The 16,407-nt window shown below is 46.4% G+C and overlaps 2 protein-coding genes and 1 pseudogene across 2 annotated transcripts in view; 2 read left to right on the forward strand and 1 right to left on the reverse strand.

Moving 5' to 3' along the window:
- LARS1 (leucyl-tRNA synthetase 1) overlaps window positions 1-14,199 on the reverse strand; it is a 76,699-nt gene extending 62,500 nt beyond the window's left edge. Inside the window, exons 1-2 of the mRNA XM_008255172.4 lie at window positions 13,873-14,199; window positions 1,894-2,012 (exon numbers count right to left, since the gene is read on the reverse strand). Coding sequence (XP_008253394.3) covers window positions 1,894-2,012; window positions 13,873-13,878 — 125 coding nt within the window. The 5' untranslated portion in view covers window positions 13,879-14,199. The remainder of the gene's footprint in view (window positions 1-1,893; window positions 2,013-13,872) is intronic.
- Window positions 12,161-12,463, forward strand: LOC127490519 (protein preY, mitochondrial pseudogene; annotated as a pseudogene).
- LOC100337798 (phosphatidylinositol N-acetylglucosaminyltransferase subunit Y) lies at window positions 12,209-14,028 on the forward strand. Its single transcript, XM_051843465.2, has one exon. The coding sequence runs from the start codon at window positions 12,543-12,545 to the stop codon at window positions 12,756-12,758; it is 216 nt and encodes a 71-aa protein (XP_051699425.1). The 5' UTR covers window positions 12,209-12,542; the 3' UTR covers window positions 12,759-14,028.
- Window positions 14,200-16,407: the final 2,208 nt, after the last annotated feature.

The raw sequence follows: 16,407 nt of genomic DNA on the forward strand, positions 1-16,407 counted from the left end.
ATTTGAAGAGGCACATTTTTCTACATTTCAACACATCTGAAATCGGGATACATCTTATGACTGATGAAAATATTTAGTTTTGAGAAAGCTGTTTTTTGTTTTTCTCCAATATCACAGTATTACCAACAATTTGTCTTAAAATCAATGACATATCAGCATCAAGTCAGTACAGCACTAACAAAGTAAGAGTCTCAAATACAGAAACTTCAAAATCTGTATTTTGTGTCTTTGGAGATAATTATTGCTATTCTCAGACTCTAACAGATTAATTTTCTTTCATCAGTCAGCAAAGACAAAATTTCAAGACAACCTCCCTTGTCCGAATAGGAAAAAACACTAGTTTCAAAGGAAAACCTTGGGGCAGGAGCTGTGACGTAAAGGATAAGGCACCACCTGAAGTGCTAGGATCTCATACAGCCACTGGTTTGAGTCCCAGCTGCTCCACTTCCAATCCAGCTCTCTGCTATGGCCTGGGAAAGCAGAGGAAGACAGCCCAAGTCCTTGGGCCTCTGCATCCGCATGGGAGACCTGGAACAGGCTCTGGGCACTGAGCTCCTGGCTTAGGATCAGCCCAGCTCCGGCCATTACGGCCATCTGGGGAGTGAAGCAGCAGATGGAAGATACCTCTCTTTCTCTTTCTCTCTCTGCCTCTGTAGTTCTGCAAAAGAGAGAAAGAGAGAAAGAGAGACAGAGAGAGAGAGAGAGGGAGAGAGGGAGGAAGGGAGGAAGGGAGGGAGGAAAGAAGGGAAGGGAAGGGAAGGGAAGGGAAGGGAAGGGAAGGGGAGGGGAGGGGAGGGGAGGGGAGGGGAGGGGAGGGGAGGGGAGGGAAAGGAAAGGAAAGGAAAGGAAAGGAAAGGAAAGGAAAGGAAAGGAAAGGAAAGGAAAGGAAAGGAAAGGAAAGGAAAGGAAAGGAAAGGAAAAGGAAAAGGAAAAGGAAAGGAAAAGAACGAATCTTTATACAGGCCGGCGCCGTGGCTCAACAGGCTAATCCTCCGCCTTGCGGCGCCGGCACACCGGGTTCTAGTCCCGGTCGGGGCGCCGGATTCTGTCCCGGTTGCCCCTCTTCCAGGCCAGCTCTCTGCTATGGCCAGGGAGTGCAGTGGAGGATGGCCCAGGTGCTTGGGCCCTGCACCCCATGGGAGACCAGGAAAAGCACCTGGATCCTGGCTCCTGCCATCGGATCAGCGCGGTGCGCCGGCTGCAGCGGCGGCCATTGGAGGGTGAACCAACGGCAAAAGGAAGACCTTTCTCTCTCTGTCTCTCTCTCACACTGTCCACTCTGCCTGTCAAAAAAAAAAAAAAAAAAAAAAAAAAAAAAAAAAAAAAAACGAATCTTTATACAGAAAGAAATCCTTTTAAGTGGAGCCAGCACTGTGAAATAGCAGGTTAAGCTGCTGCCTGCAATGCAGGCATCCCATATGGGCACTGATTCAAGTTCTGGATGCTCCACTTCCAATCCAGCTCCTGTTAATGGCCTGGGAAAGCAGCAAAAAATGGTCCAAATGCTTGGGCCCCTGCCAAGCACATGGGAGACTTGGATGGAGTTCCAGGCTCCTGGCTTTAGCCTGGTCCAGCCCTGGTCATTTGGGGAGTGAACCAGTGGATGGTAGATCGATCAATCGATCTCTCTCTCTCTCTCTCTCTCTCTCTCTCTCTCCATCTTGCTCTCTATAGCTCTGCCTGTGAAATAAATAATCTTTAAAAACAAAACAAAAATCCTGTAAGAACTGCACAGAAAACAGATCTTAATTTGAATGCAGAAAGTGAAAGTCATCTCCTTCAGTCTGTTTCAGGAATTATACATACATTCGGTCTTTTCTGTTCCAAAGAACAGTTCTATAAAGCCTGTGGCTTTATTGGCATAATATGAGGAACTTCACAAACTCTACTCACCTGGACTGCTTCTCTAAATTACATGCATTGACCTCAAACACTTTCTCAGTATCCCATTTCTGTTGGATTTCTCTCTCAATCTTCTTCAAAAAGTCCACTTTGGCCGTTCCTTTTCTTTCCTATTGGACACACACACAAAAAATGAACAACCAACTCTACACTTCAGCAGCCTACTTTAAAAAAGACAAATATGAAATTGGGTTCACACATAACTAAGCCTCTGGGAGATCCATTTTTCCATGGTTATCTTGAAATATAAATGGACAAGATTAAAAATTCAGGTTATCATGATCTGTCCACTTAAATCTCAAAGGAACCACTAAGAAATTCAATCTATACAATCTAAGCAATACTTTTTAAGAACTGGATACTACAATGTAACACTATTAGCAAATATTCCTATTTAATTAAATCTATGTGTGCTTAGAAAGCATAGAATGGAACAGTGTCTGCTTGCCAAGCTGCAGTTGTGGCCATCAAAGGACGATATGGAAGCTCAAGGGGTGGAGGCTGAGGGAGGGTGAGTCATCTCAATCTGTGTTTTTAAGGAAGCTGATGAAGAACTTGTCTCCAAAGTGGTTAACAGACTGTTAATATGAAGCTACATGAAATATAAATCGGCAAACAAGCCTCATATACTGGATCTACCTGGCAACATTCCCATCGTCACTTAGCTACCCTGGCATGCAAGTGACAGAAAAGGACATGCAGGATAATGCCACCTCTGGAAGAGCAGGGTTAGAGCTTTATTCTGTTTGTGACTCTGAAAAACAATGAGCTGTAAATAGCAGGTGGAACACAACACTTACAGAACAGAAGTAAAAGTTGGATACTCACGGACCAGGTATAAACCTAATTCTGTTTTGAAAAACTAAGATTTGTCTCCGCAGTTTCTCCTTGGTATGAAATTATCAGAACTGAAATGATATTTTCTTTCCATTCGTACATGCTAACAATTCCAGATTCCAAATTTTGAAGTTTAAAAAATACCTAGATTCTACTCATATTCCTGCAACCCACTGGACAGTGCCATTACCAAGTGACCTAACTTCTGAATCTGATTCCTTTAATCATGCCTTCCCTCCACCCTTCCACTCAAGAATTTTAAAAAGTCATTCCAGGGCCAGCACTGTGGAGCAGCAGGTTAAAGCCCTGGCCTGAAGCACCAGCATCCTGTATGGGCACTGGTTCTAGTCTCGGCTGCTCCTCTTCCGATCCAGCTCTCTGCTATGGCCTGGGAAAGCAGAAGATAGCCCAAGTCCTTGGGCCCCTGCACATGCATGAGACCCAGAAGAAGCTCCTGGCTTCGGATTGGCACAGCTCCAGCCGTTGCCACCATCTGGGGAGGAAACCAGTGAATGGAAGACCTCTCTCGTTTCTACCTCTCTTTGTAACTCTGTCTTTCAAATAAATAAAATAAATCTTTAAAAAAAAAAGTCATCTTATTCACAACAGAGATATAGTACATTTTTATAGTTATTTTTAGCAGTTACACAAGAATGAAGTATCATACAAAGAAGAATTCTGCACAAAAAATATTCAAACTTACCATTATATCTCCAATAACAACTCTCACATGTCTACTGTACATATACCAAAAATAACAGATAGTCACGCATTAACAACATGCTTAACTACGGGGCTGTGTTCTGAGAAATGTGTCTTTTGACAGTTTCATCATTGTCTAAACAAGAGTGCCCTCACACAAACTGAGACAGCTCTATCGCCAAACAAAATAAACTACATGCAGTTGATTCATACTTTACTAAACCAGAATTAGGTTTCATTTGCTACAAATCAACCATGAATTTGTCAAGTTTGTTTTACTATTTTTAGTTCCTATACTTTGAAATCAAAGAGTGATTTGCTATTTCTTTTTTTATTTTTATTTTTTTAAGATTTATTTGAAAGGCAGAGAGATCAATCTTCCATCCACTGGTTCATTTACCAAATGGCCGAAATGGTTAACTCTGGTCCAGGCCAAAGCCACAAGCCAAGAGCTTCACTGGGTCTCCCACAAGGGTGGCAGGGGCCTAAGTACTTGGGCCATCTTCCATTGCTTTCCCAGCAATGAGCCGAATCAGAAGTGGAGCAGGGCCCGGCGCTGTAGCATAGTGGGTAAAGCTGTCGCCTGCAGTGCTGGCATCCCATATGGGCACCGATTCAAGTCCCGGCTGCTCCTCTTCTGATTCAGCTCTCTGCTATGGCTTGGGAAAGCAGTAGAAGGTGGCCCAGGTCCTTGAGCCCCTGCACCCACATGGGAGACCAGGAAGAAGCTCCTGGCTCCTGGCTTCAGACTGGCGCAGCAGCGGCCACCACAGCCAATTGGGGAGTGAACCAGCGGATGGAAGACCTCTCTCTCTCTCTCTCTCTCTGCCTCTCCTTCTCTCTCTGTGTAACTCTTTCAAATAAATAAATTAATTAAAAAAAAAAAAATGGGAACAGCCAGGATTTGAACAGATGCTAACACGGAATGCCAGTATTGCAGGCAGTGGCTTAATTTGGCATGCCGCAACACCAGCCCCTACAGCTTTTTATTTTGTAAGCAAGCATGAGACTTAAGTATAAGCAACAGAAAAATGAAATGTCAACTTACAAGAAGAAGGCACTGAAATCATGGATTAAAGGAAGAACCTGGCCACAATGACAAAGAAGAAACAAGAAAGAATCCCGTAACTTGAAAAAGTCAGGGGCATAACAAGTTACTTTTGCCTTTTAAAGATTTACAGGCCATTGTTTGTTGTCCCTACATGCATCCACAGGAAGCTGGGTTGGAAGCACAGAGCATTCAGGACTCTAAGCACTATGTGCCACACTCCTGGGTCTTCATTTAAGCCATTGCTCCACACTCGAACCCTATCTCTTTCTCGGCCAGGCTACTTCAGTTGTCAGGCCTCAGCTAACCACCTGTCTTGACTCCTCAAGAATACAAGAATTTACCCTCTGTTTTGTTGTTTTTTCTCTTTTGCCTGTTTTACCCTTTTGTTTTCTTTGAAGTAACTCTCTTAACATATCCCTACCTGGCAACACTTCCGCTGTGACAGTGCTAATCTCACAATGATGTGTCAGTATGTTTGCTCCAACAGACTGCCTTTTTTTTTTTTTTTTTTTTTGGACAGGCAGAGTGGACAGTGAGAGAGACAGAGAGAAAGGTCTTCCTTTTGCCGTTGGTTCACCCTCCAATGGCCACCGCGGCCGGCGTGCTGGGGCCAACCCACCGCACTGATCCGAAGGCAGGAGCCAGGTACTTATCCTGGTCTCCCATGGGGTGCAGGGCCCAAGCACTTGGGCCATCCTCCCTGGCCACAGCAGAGAGCTGGCCTGGAAGAGGGGCAACCGGGACAGAATCCGGCGCCCCGACCAGGACTAGAACCCGGTGTGCCGGCGCCGCTAGGTGGAGGATTAGCCTATTGAGCTGCGGCACCAGCCTCCAACAGACTGTAAGCCAGTCCTTCATTCTCATTATATCCACAACGTACACCTTATACTAAGCCCCTGATAAATACTTTTTAAATATTTAAGAATATTAAATAATTTAAATAATATTTAAACATAAATTGTGGTCGGCGCCACGGCTCAATAGGCTAATCCTCCGCCTTGCGACGCCGGCACACTGGGTTCTAGTCCCGGTCGGGGCACCGGATTCTGTCCCAGTTGCCCCTCTTCCAGGTCAGCTCTCTGCTGTGGCCCGGGAGTGCAGCGGAGGATGGCCCAAGTGCTTGGGCCCTGCACCCCATGGGAGACCAGGAGAAGCACCTGGCTCCTGGCTTCGGATCAGCGCAGTGCGCCGGCCGCAGTGGCCATTGGAGGATGAACCAACTGTAAAGGAAGACCTTTCTCTCTATCTCTCTCTCTCACTGTCCACTCTGCCTGTCAAAATATATATATATATATATATATTGTAACCATGAAGAAATAACATGGAGGGGCCAGTGTTGTGTCACAGCAGGTTAAGCCTCCAACTGCAGTGCCATCATCCCATATGAGCACCAGTTCAAGTCCTTGCTCCTCCACTTCCAATCCAGTTCCCTGCTAATGCACCTGGGAATACAGCAGAAGACGGCCTAAGTGTCTGGGCTTCTGCCACCACCCATGTGGGAGACCTGGAAGAAGCTCCTGGCTTCAGCCCGGCCCAGCCCTGGCTGTTGCAGCCACTGGGGAATGAACCAGCAGATGTCTTTCAAAACAAATCAATCTTAAAAAAAAAAAAAAAATGAAAAAGAAAAAGAAAGAATATGGGGTAGGAACTGAGTTGCATATATGAATCAAAGTGCTAAGAATCTGGGCTCGTTAGTTTCCAGAAATCTAAATATGCTCGCATAAAGTATTTCCTTTCTCAAGAAAGAATAACCCTGTCCGTTCATTCCTTTGCATTCCTGCTTCCAACTATCTTCATTTACAACTTCAACTCCTTTGCTCCCTCTTAGGGCAAAATTGAACAAGTAACACACTCTCCAGCCCCTCCAGTAAATGCTGTAAACCCTGTTCTCAATTCTAATACTCAGGAGCTACAGTTTTAAAATTAACTGGCAGAAATAGCAGGTTACTCAAGCAGTATCTGTTCTTTCACTTTCTTTCTCAGGACAGAAGCCTGGTCTTACAATAGTACGATAAAATCAGTTAAATGCACTCTTCCAGGTTTTCAGACAAATTTAGTTAGACTGGAGCTACATGACTGGATTCTGGCAAAGCGGTTTTGAGCAAAAAATGATTAAGTCCCTTCCACCCAGATCATAAAACATCCTGTGCAACTCCTAGTGGCCAAGCAGGCACAGTGCCTAGAGCCCACTATACTGTTAGGGCTTATGAAAACACTTTGTTTTCAAGGTTGGCATTGTGGCAAAGAGGGTTAAGCCATTCCTGTGACAACCCCATGGGGACACGGGTTCATGTCCTGGCTGATCCACTTCCAGTCCAGCTTCCTGCAATGGCCCAAGTGCTTGGGCCCCTGCACACATGTGACAGACCTGGATGAAGCTCCTGGCTCCAGCTGCAATCAGGCCCAGCCCTGTCCATTGTGGCCACTTGGGGAGTGAACCAGTGTATCAAAGATCTCTGTCTCTCCCTTTCCCTCAGTAATTCTGCCTTCCAAATAAATAAGTCTTTAAAAATATTTTTTATTTTAAAATCAGGGGAAAATGACTTTTTTTGAGTTCAAAGAAAAAAATTTTAATATGTAGCAATATATTCATCCTTATATGGATGTGATTGTAAAATATAATTTTCACTATGTTTAAGGGAAAGAGGCCTACAGCAGCAAATGTATCTAGGGATTCATGAAAACTAGCTGTTATCTCCTACCCTAGGGTCATGGGTCATATGAAATCCCACCGAGTCATTACTAGCTTGAGTTGACTTTGCCACATGCAACCAAATGATCCCAATGACATTTATCCAGTTGAATCATAAACTCCCGGCATGAGGAACTTTTATATATTGTCAAGTCACCTCAGGACCAAATACAACTCAGAAGTCACATGACAAATACTTGTTCAAAAAAATTATATCAAATTCACTTTAATAAGCATGAAAGCAACAGTCCTCACAAACTACTTACAAGACTGGTTTGTTTTCATCGTACTAAGCATGTTAAACATACAAAGCCTCTTGTGTTTTCTGCTTCTCAGAAAAACTTGTTCCTCAAAACCTTTTGTAATTCCTCAAAACCAACTGTAATTCAATCTGACATCGGGCCCTAGCACCAATTTGTTCTATAACTTGAACAAGTCACTTAATCAACCTGGTCTCAATTTCTTCATTAGCTACAAGAGATTATGTAACTAGATGAGACTTCTTAACTTTGGCACTGTAACATTTGGGACCAAATAATTACTTGTTTTCAAGGGCTGTCTAATGCACTGTAGGATGTTTAGAGGCATTCTCTGCTTCTACCCACTCGATGGGAACAGCACAACCCTAGTGGTGACAATCAAGTGTCCCCAGACATTGCCAACTGTCTCCTGGCAGACGGAATCACTCCCAGGTGAGAAATCACTGAACAAGGTAACAAATCTTTTCATATATTCATAGCACTATACAGTTATGAAAACACTTTAATGAACATTAACTTATTTGGTCTTAACAACAATCCCAAGAAGTGGGCAGGGAAGTGACTAGTATTTCAAAGGTAATTAATCTCAAATTCAGAGATCAAGCCAACAAATGGTAGCAGTGGATAAAAACCCTCATCTGCTGACTCCTATCTCTGCTTCCTCTTGGTATTCTTCCATATCCTGGCTCTGTAACTTACTAGCTGTAGAATTCTAGACAAGTTTTACCTGGGTTTTCTAACAGTTCAGCGCTATCTTAACTGCCTCAGTCTATTTTCTGCATACCAAAGAGTCTGAAAACTACAAGATGCCATATGAATATAAATTATACTGCTTTTGGGGCCGGCGCTGTGGTGTAGCAGGTAAAGCTGCCGCCTGCAGTGCCGGCATCCCACATAGGCACTGGTTCAAGTCCTGCCTGCTCCACTTCCAATCCAGTCTCTGCTATGGCCTGAGAAAGCAGAAGATGGCCCAAGTCCCTGGGCCCCTGTACCCCCTTGCGAGACCCATAGGTACCTCCTGGCTTCATACTGACACAGCTCTGGCCGTTGCGGCCAACTGGGGAGTAAACCAGTGGACAGACTACCTCTCTCTCTCTCTCTCTCTGCCTCTCCTCCTCTCTCCGTTTAACTTTGACTTTATAATAAATAAACCTTAAAAAAATTAAAAACGAATCGTACTGCTTTTATACTTTGCTGCAGTGCATCAGGTTAAGTCACCACTTTTGACGCCAGCATCCCGAATCAGAGCACCAGCTCACTGCCAGCTACCACGCTTCAGTCAGCTCTCTGCTAACTGCCCAGGGAAGGCAGCCGAAGACGGCTCACGTACCTGAGGCCTGCCACCCATGTGGGAGACCCAGACGGAGCTGAGCTATTGGCTTTCACCTGGACCAGCCCTGGCCATTGTGGGGAGTGACCAGTGATGGAAGATATCTGTCTCTCTAACTCTGCCTTTCAATAAATATATATATATTTTTTTAACCCAGAAACCTTTTAATTTAAGGTATATAAACTTCAAGCATTTCATAAATACAACAAATAAATCTTAAAAAAAAAAAAAGTATCCTTGTGGCCAGCGCTGTGGCACAGGTTAACCCTCCACCTGCAGCGCCAGCATCCTATATGGGCGCTGGTTCTAATCCTAGCTGTTCCACTTCTGATGCAGCTCTCTGCTATGCCTGGGAAAGCAGTAGAAGGTGGCCCAACGCATGGGAGACTCGGAAGAAGCTCTTGGCTTCAAATCAGCCCAGTTCCAGCCACTGTAGCCATTTTGCGAGTGAACCAGCAGATGGAAGACCTTTCTCTATCTCTTCCTCTCACTATCTGTAACTGTACCTGTCAAATAAATAAATATTTTTTTTTTAAAAAAGTATCCTTTAGCCAGCGCCGCGGCTCACTAGGCTAATCCTCCGCCTTGCGGCGCCGGCACACCGGGTTCTAGTCTCGGTAGGGGCACTGGATTCTGTCCAGGTTGCCCCTCTTCCAGTCCAGCTCTCTGCTGTGGCCCGGGAGTGCAGCGGAGGATGGCCCAAGTGCTTGGGCCCTGCACCCCATGGGAGACCAGGAGAAGCACCTGGCTCCTGCCATTGGATCGGCGCGGTGCGCCGGCCGCAGCACGCTGGCCGCGGCGGCCACTGGAGGGTGAACCAACGGCAAAGGGAGACCTTTGTCTCTCTCTCTCTCTCACTGTCCACTCTGCCTGTCAAAAAAAAAAAAAAAAATCCTTAACCTTGTATTGTCAGATTCCCCTAGTGTAAAAGAGATAATAATATCTGACTTCCACACATTCCCATAATTTTGGTGATTCTCAATAGCCAAATAATAATCATTTCAAAAGGCTTCAACACATAGCTTCTCCAGGAATTCCAACTCCCAGAGCCAGCATTGTGATGCAGTGAGTTAAGCCACCACCTGCAATGCCCAGCATCTCTTACGAGCAATGGCTTAAGTCCTGGCTGCCCAACTTGATCCAGCTCCCTGTTAACGTGCCCGGGACAGCAGCAACAGATGGCCCAAATCCATGGGACCCTGACACCATAGTGGGAGGCCTGAATGAAGCTCTTGGCTTTGGCCCACCCAGGCTTGGCCATTTCAGGAGTGAACCAGTGTATGGAAGATCTCTGTCTCTCCCTCTCTCTGTAACTCTGCCATTCAAATAATTAAATAAATCCTTAAAAAAAATTCCAACTCCAATATTATTACATATTGATCTTCATCCCTTTTTCACTAAATCTGTAGTCTCCAACCTATCTTGTCCTGTGTCTTCACATCTCCCTTTTATCATCTATATAAGCACTCCTGGCTTCCAACCACTGTTACTTCATCCTAACCTAGCCTAACTCCAACCCTCCTACCCACCTTCTCTGCTCCTTCACCCAGGCAGCTCAAAGTGACATGAGAGAAACACTACACCTTGCTGAAGGCAATCAGCTTAAATTCATGACCACTAAGCTCAATGACAACAATTACTGCTGCTAATTTCTGAAATTCAATTAGCCTCTCCTCCTAGACCAGTGCTTCTCAATCTTTTATTTGCAGACTTTCCAACACGGTAGCAAAAAGAAACAGGTGCCTCTTTTTATAAGAGTTATTTTATTACTTATTTGAAAGGCAGAGAAAGGGGGAGAGACAAAGAAAAAGATCTTCCATCCACTGATTCATTCCCCAAATGGCTGGGTGTAGTAAACCTTGTCCCCAGAGGTCCATCCCAGGTCTCCTACATGCGCAGCAGTCCCAAGTTCTTGGGCCATCTTCCGCTATTTTCCCAGGCACATTAACAGGGAGCTGGATCAGAAGCAGAGCAGCAGGGACAGAGGCAGGACGCTATCACAAGCAGCAACTTAACCTCCTGAGCCACAATGCCAGCCCCTCTTCCAACTCCTTCTTTCCATCATAGGCTTTTGCCCATCACTCCTTGCAAACAGTTTAAATGACCTCCACGATCCTAAATCCAGTAATTATTCTCAGTCTTCACTCATTACTCCAATCAACCAACAGCTCTGTCGCTCTCCCCTCCTGAAATACTTTCTTGACCAAGTATGTTTCCTGACCGCTTTTTTTTTTTTTTTTTTAATTTATTTATCTGAGAGGCAGAGTTACAGAGAGAGAGACACATTTTCCAACTGCTGGTTCACTCTCCAAATGGCCACAACAGCCAGAGCTGCACCACGCCAAACCCAGGAGCTTCCTCCAGGTCCCCCACGGGGGTGCAGGGGCCCAAACACTTGGGCCATCTGCCACTAGTTTTCCAGGCCATTAGCAGGGAGCTGGATAGCAAGTGAAGAAGCCAGGACTCAAAGTAGCGTCCACATGGGATGCCAGTGCCAGAGGCAGAAGCTTAACCTATTATGTAACACAGCCGGCCCCTCCTGATTGCTCTCTCTCTTTTTTTTTTTTTTTTTTTAAGATTTATTTAAGGCAGAACTACAGAGAGAGAGAGAGAGAGAGAGAGATCTTCCATCTTCTGGTCCGCTCCCAATTGACCGCAACAGCTGGAGCTGCACTGATCCAAAGACAGGAGCCAGGAGCTTCCTGCAGGTACCCCTTGCAGGTGCAGGGGCCCAAGCACTTGGGCCATCTTCTGCTGCTTTCCCAGGCCATAGCAGAGAGCTGCATCAGAAGTGGGGCAGCCGGGACTCGAACCAGTGCCCATATGGGAAGCTGGCACTGCAAACGGTGCCTTTACCCATCACACCACAGTGCCGCCCCTCCCCCCCTTTCTATCTCACTATTCCTGCCTACTCAGCTGCCTTTGCTAAATACTTTTCATCTCAATTTTTGGGTCTCTTGTATAATCTATGTTCACCCACTATATACCTTAGTGACTTTATTCAGTCTGGTGGCTTTAAACATCATCAATATTCCCCTCTAGACCTCGTCTTTCCTTTGCTCTTCAAATTGAGAGACAGCATTCTAACTGTCTAACATGGCTCTCTATTCAGAATATATCTGGAATCCAAGACTTGTTGTTACTCTCATTCTACCCCCACTATGATCCCCTGACCCAAGCTCCACGCTCTCTCGGCCGATGACTCAGAGCCCTTTCTCATCTGTCTGCTTTCAACATCAGCCAGAGGGGTCACTTTTAAGTAATGAGGGCTTGTCACCTACCTACGCAAGAGACCCCAGTGGCTTCCACAGCTAATACCAAAGTTCTTACAGGACACCGCGCGGCTGGCGGAGGGCGCGCCGGGCAGCGGTCGCCGCAGCCGGACCATGCTTAGTGGAGCACGCGGCAGGCTCGCCTCAGCGCTGCGGGCGTCCGGAGTCGGCCGTAGGTGCCTGCCTGCGACAGGGTAGCAACCCTCAGCAGATCAGAGCGAGTGGGCGCAGCTGGAGTTCCTGGTGTGGCCCCTGTCCAAGAAGCCGCTCAGATATGAAGCATCAACAAATGAATGAATGAATGAAGAGCTGGGAATAGCCTATCCAATCACTGACGGGATGCCTAATATGATACCACAGGCAGCAAGGATGACCCATCAGGATAAGAAGAAGAAACGGAGCAGCACTAGACCATAATTTTTAAAAACCACACCAACTGTTCTCAATACCATACCCATTTTAAAACAAGGTGGCAGCTATTAAGTGGGAGAAGAGAATGTTTCCGTCTCTTCCTACACTGACCATCCTTATTCCACTGATTTCTCTCACAGGTCTTTTCTACGCGGCCTCTGTGGAAGAAAACTTCCCACAAGGCTGCACTGGCACTACCAGCTTCTGCTTCTACAGCTTGCTCCTGCCCATTACCATACCAGTGTATGTGTTCTTCCACCTCTGGACTTGGATGGGGATTAAACTCTTCAGGCATAACTAAGGGAGCCAGAGCCAAGGTGGTCTATGGATTCGTGATACGTCTAGGGCATCCATCTCTGCAAGTTCAACTAGGTGGAAATGCTGGAGACACATTGCATTTGCAGGAAAGATCTTTGCCTCGCTTCTCAGGATTGGGCCTACGAGAGACATGCTGCAGAAGCTTCTTTTATTGTACTTTAGTTCGGACAGCCCTTGTGTTTTGAGGGTTCTGACAGGACTGCTGTGTCAGAAGGAACTTGTAACAGTGTCTTATTGGAGCTTAACACCCCTAATGCTCATCTGGTGACCATTTCTTAGCCCATTCATCTAAAAGTTAGCCATTTGTAATTTTGTTTGTTTAGCTTCAAGCTTGTTGGTAAAGTGACTTAGTAGGAATGACCAAAATAATCTCAAAGGACCTGTATGATGTAGTTATAGAGAAATGCATTTAAACTGGTGTGACATAAAACTGTATAATAAACTGGAAATTGCATGTACTTAAAAAAAGTTCTTACAGGGACCTACAGGGTCCTACGAGACACACACTCACTCAGCGATCATCGCCTACATCTCAATACACACATCGCTGTTCTTCAGCCAGACAGCCCTTCTGACTTTTCACTCACTGTCTCCCTGCCTGGTAATCCCTCTCCCATAAAACTGCACGGCTCGTTCCACCTGCTGAGCAATGCCTCGCTTGACCACTTCTAAAACTGCAGCTGCAATCCACCCTACACTCCCTTGATTCCCTCCTTGCCCTATTTTTGCCATAGCATTTATCGGCACCTGACATATTCCCCATATATTTCAGGACCTAACTCCTACACAACTAAGTGCAACGTTTTATCTGTTTTACAAGAAGCGTTCAATTTTTGTTGAAAAGAGGAATTCATGTTACGACTCCCGTGATAGAACTCGTATGACACGGAAGTCATGAGTAAAGTTACAGACCGTAGTTCCCGCCTCATCAGCTAGCCAGAAATTCTCCAGTCATGCCTTAAGAGGCGAAGGGGAGTGGAGAGGCGCCCTCCACTTTAGAAAGAGGCTTTTCCCATACGGACGGCGGCTAGCACATGGAGAGAACCTGCCTGTGAACCGGACCCAGCCCAGAGTGCTCGCTTCCCGCCCAAACTCACCGCCATGGCGCCGCCCAGCAGACTCTGGAAATCGACCACAGTGACCTCGGCGACCCCCTCAAAGGAGTGGTTACAACCTTTCCCCACCCTCTCGAGGAAGTCAGGCCTCCCGCGACACTAAAGCACACGCTTCACAACCACAGGATGCAATCGCCTGGCTCACGAATAACTACAACCGGGTGAATCTCATGGCCCGCCGGGAATTGTAGTGCCCAGACCGCAAAAGTCAAGGTCCAGCAGGCATCTATGAACTACAATTCCCAGAGAAAACCGGACTACCGGAAGTCTGCTCGAGAGGCCCACTTCGCAGGTGGCGCCGGAAGTGACGTTACGGGCATGTTAAACTACAATGTCCATGATGCAGTTCGGATCCTAGACAGCCGCGCGGGCGCCCCGGCGATTGGGCAGGTCCCTGGCCTTGAGCCTTTTCACTCTGTAGAGCAGCGTGTCTGTCAGGATGCTAGGATGCGAAGTTAATTACTATTCAGTGAGTGAGGTGCTAATTATAGGTTGTCACTATGCACAAATATTTATTACTGTCGGAGGCATTCAGCAGCTGAGCATTTAGACATTTTATAGCCATTTATTAACAAGTCTCCATTTTCTGTGTATATGTGTAATATAAATATATATATTTTAAATGTGTGTTTATTTATTTGAAAGGCAGAGAGAGGGAGGGAGAGGTCTTGTATTCGCTGGTTCACTCCCCAGATGGCCGCAATGGCGGCACTACACTGATCTGAAGCCAGGAGCCAGGAGCTTCTTCCAGGTCTCCCACAGGGGTTCAGGGTCCCAAGGACTTGGGGCATCTTCCACTGCTTTCCCAGGCCATAGCAGAGAGCTGGATTGAAAGTGGAGCAGCTGGGACTCTAACCAGCATCCATATGGGATCCCAGCACTGCAGGCCGCGGCTATACCTACTACAGCAAAGCGCCTGGGGCTTCTCAGGGTTGTAGGGATGAGGATCCTCAAATTATATTGTGGGGATGAGGAGCTTTGGCTGGACTCAAAGCCCAGGTAGACTTAGTCCAGTTTATTATATTCCAGCTTGTATTAATACAACCGGAGACATAGAGGTGGACAGAAAAGCAGGATTCACTGAAAAGCAAAATGGTAATGACAGGGGCCAGCACTAGGTGCAGCAGGTTAAGGCACTGGCTACAACACCAGCATCCTATATGTGCACCCATTGTAGGACCTGCTGCTACACTTCCTATCCGGCTCCCTGCTAATGTGCCTGGGAAAACAGCAGATGACTCAACTACTTGCTCCCCTGCACCCACCCTGCATGGGAAACCCAGCTGAATCTCGTGGCTCCCGGCTTCCACCTGGCCCAGCCCCAGCCAGTGCAGCCATTTGAGGAGTCAGCCAGCAGATGAAGAGCTCTCTCTCTGTGTATCTGTGTGTCTTTCCTTCCCTCTCTTTCTCTGTAACTCTGCCTTTCAAATAAATAAATCTTGAAAAAAAGATAAGTACATACTCAGACATGAGTGCAGGCAACCTCAAGAGAGAACTGCCAACAATTTCTATGTTTTTATCTTTTTTTCTTCTTTTTTGCACAGGCAGAGTGGACAGTGAGAGACAGAGACAGAGAGAAAGGTCTTCCTTTTCCGTTGGTTCACCCTCCAATGGCTGCTGCAGCCGGCGCACTGCAGCTGGTGCACTGCGCTGATCTGAAGCCAGGAGCCAGGTGCTTCTCCTAGTCTCCCATGTGGGTGCAGGGCCCAAGCACTTGGGCCATCCTCCACTGCACTCCCAGGCCACAGCAGAGAGCTGGCCTGGAAGAGGGGCAACCGGGACAGAATCCGGCGCCCCAATCAGGACTAGAACCCAGTGTGCTGGTGCCACAGGTGGAGGATTAGCCTAGTGAGCTGCTGCGCCAGCCAATTTCCATGTTTTTTAAAAAAAGATTGGTTCATTTATTTGAAAGGTGGAGTTACTGAGGCGGAGAGAGAGAGAGAGGGAGAGAGAGAGAGAGAATCTTCCATTTGCTGGTTCACTCCCCAAGTGGCCACAACAGCCAGAACTGGGTCAATCCAAAGCCAGGAGGCAGGATCTTCTTCCTGGTCTCCCATATGGGTTCAGGGGCCTAAAGGACTTGGGCCATGTTTAACTGCCTTCCCAGGCCATAGCAGAAAGCTGGATCACAAGTGGAGCAGCCAGGACTTGAATTGGGAACTGGAACCCATGTGGGATGCTGGCACTGCAGGCGGCAGCTTTACCCATTCTACCACAGTGCCAGCCCCAACAATCTCCATGTTTTAGCAAGGGACTAGAAACCTTGTTCCTAGTCCCAGAGCAAGACTCAGAGCAGTAGTCACCAGCCACACGTAGAAATTTAAGCTCAAATTAATTAAAATATAAAATTCATTTCTTCATACCCACCAGCCACATTTCAAGTGCTCAGTAGGCCTGGTGGCTGATGGTACAAATACAGAATATTTCTGTAACCACAGAAAGCTCTATTGAACATCACTGATACAAAGCATTTACTCTCTGATGATACTAGTTACTCACATGTGCTCATTTATTAGC

The sequence above is a fragment of the Oryctolagus cuniculus genome, chromosome 6 (assembly GCF_964237555.1).
Source record: "Oryctolagus cuniculus chromosome 6, mOryCun1.1, whole genome shotgun sequence".
In the NCBI taxonomy this organism is placed as follows: domain Eukaryota; kingdom Metazoa; phylum Chordata; class Mammalia; order Lagomorpha; family Leporidae; genus Oryctolagus; species Oryctolagus cuniculus.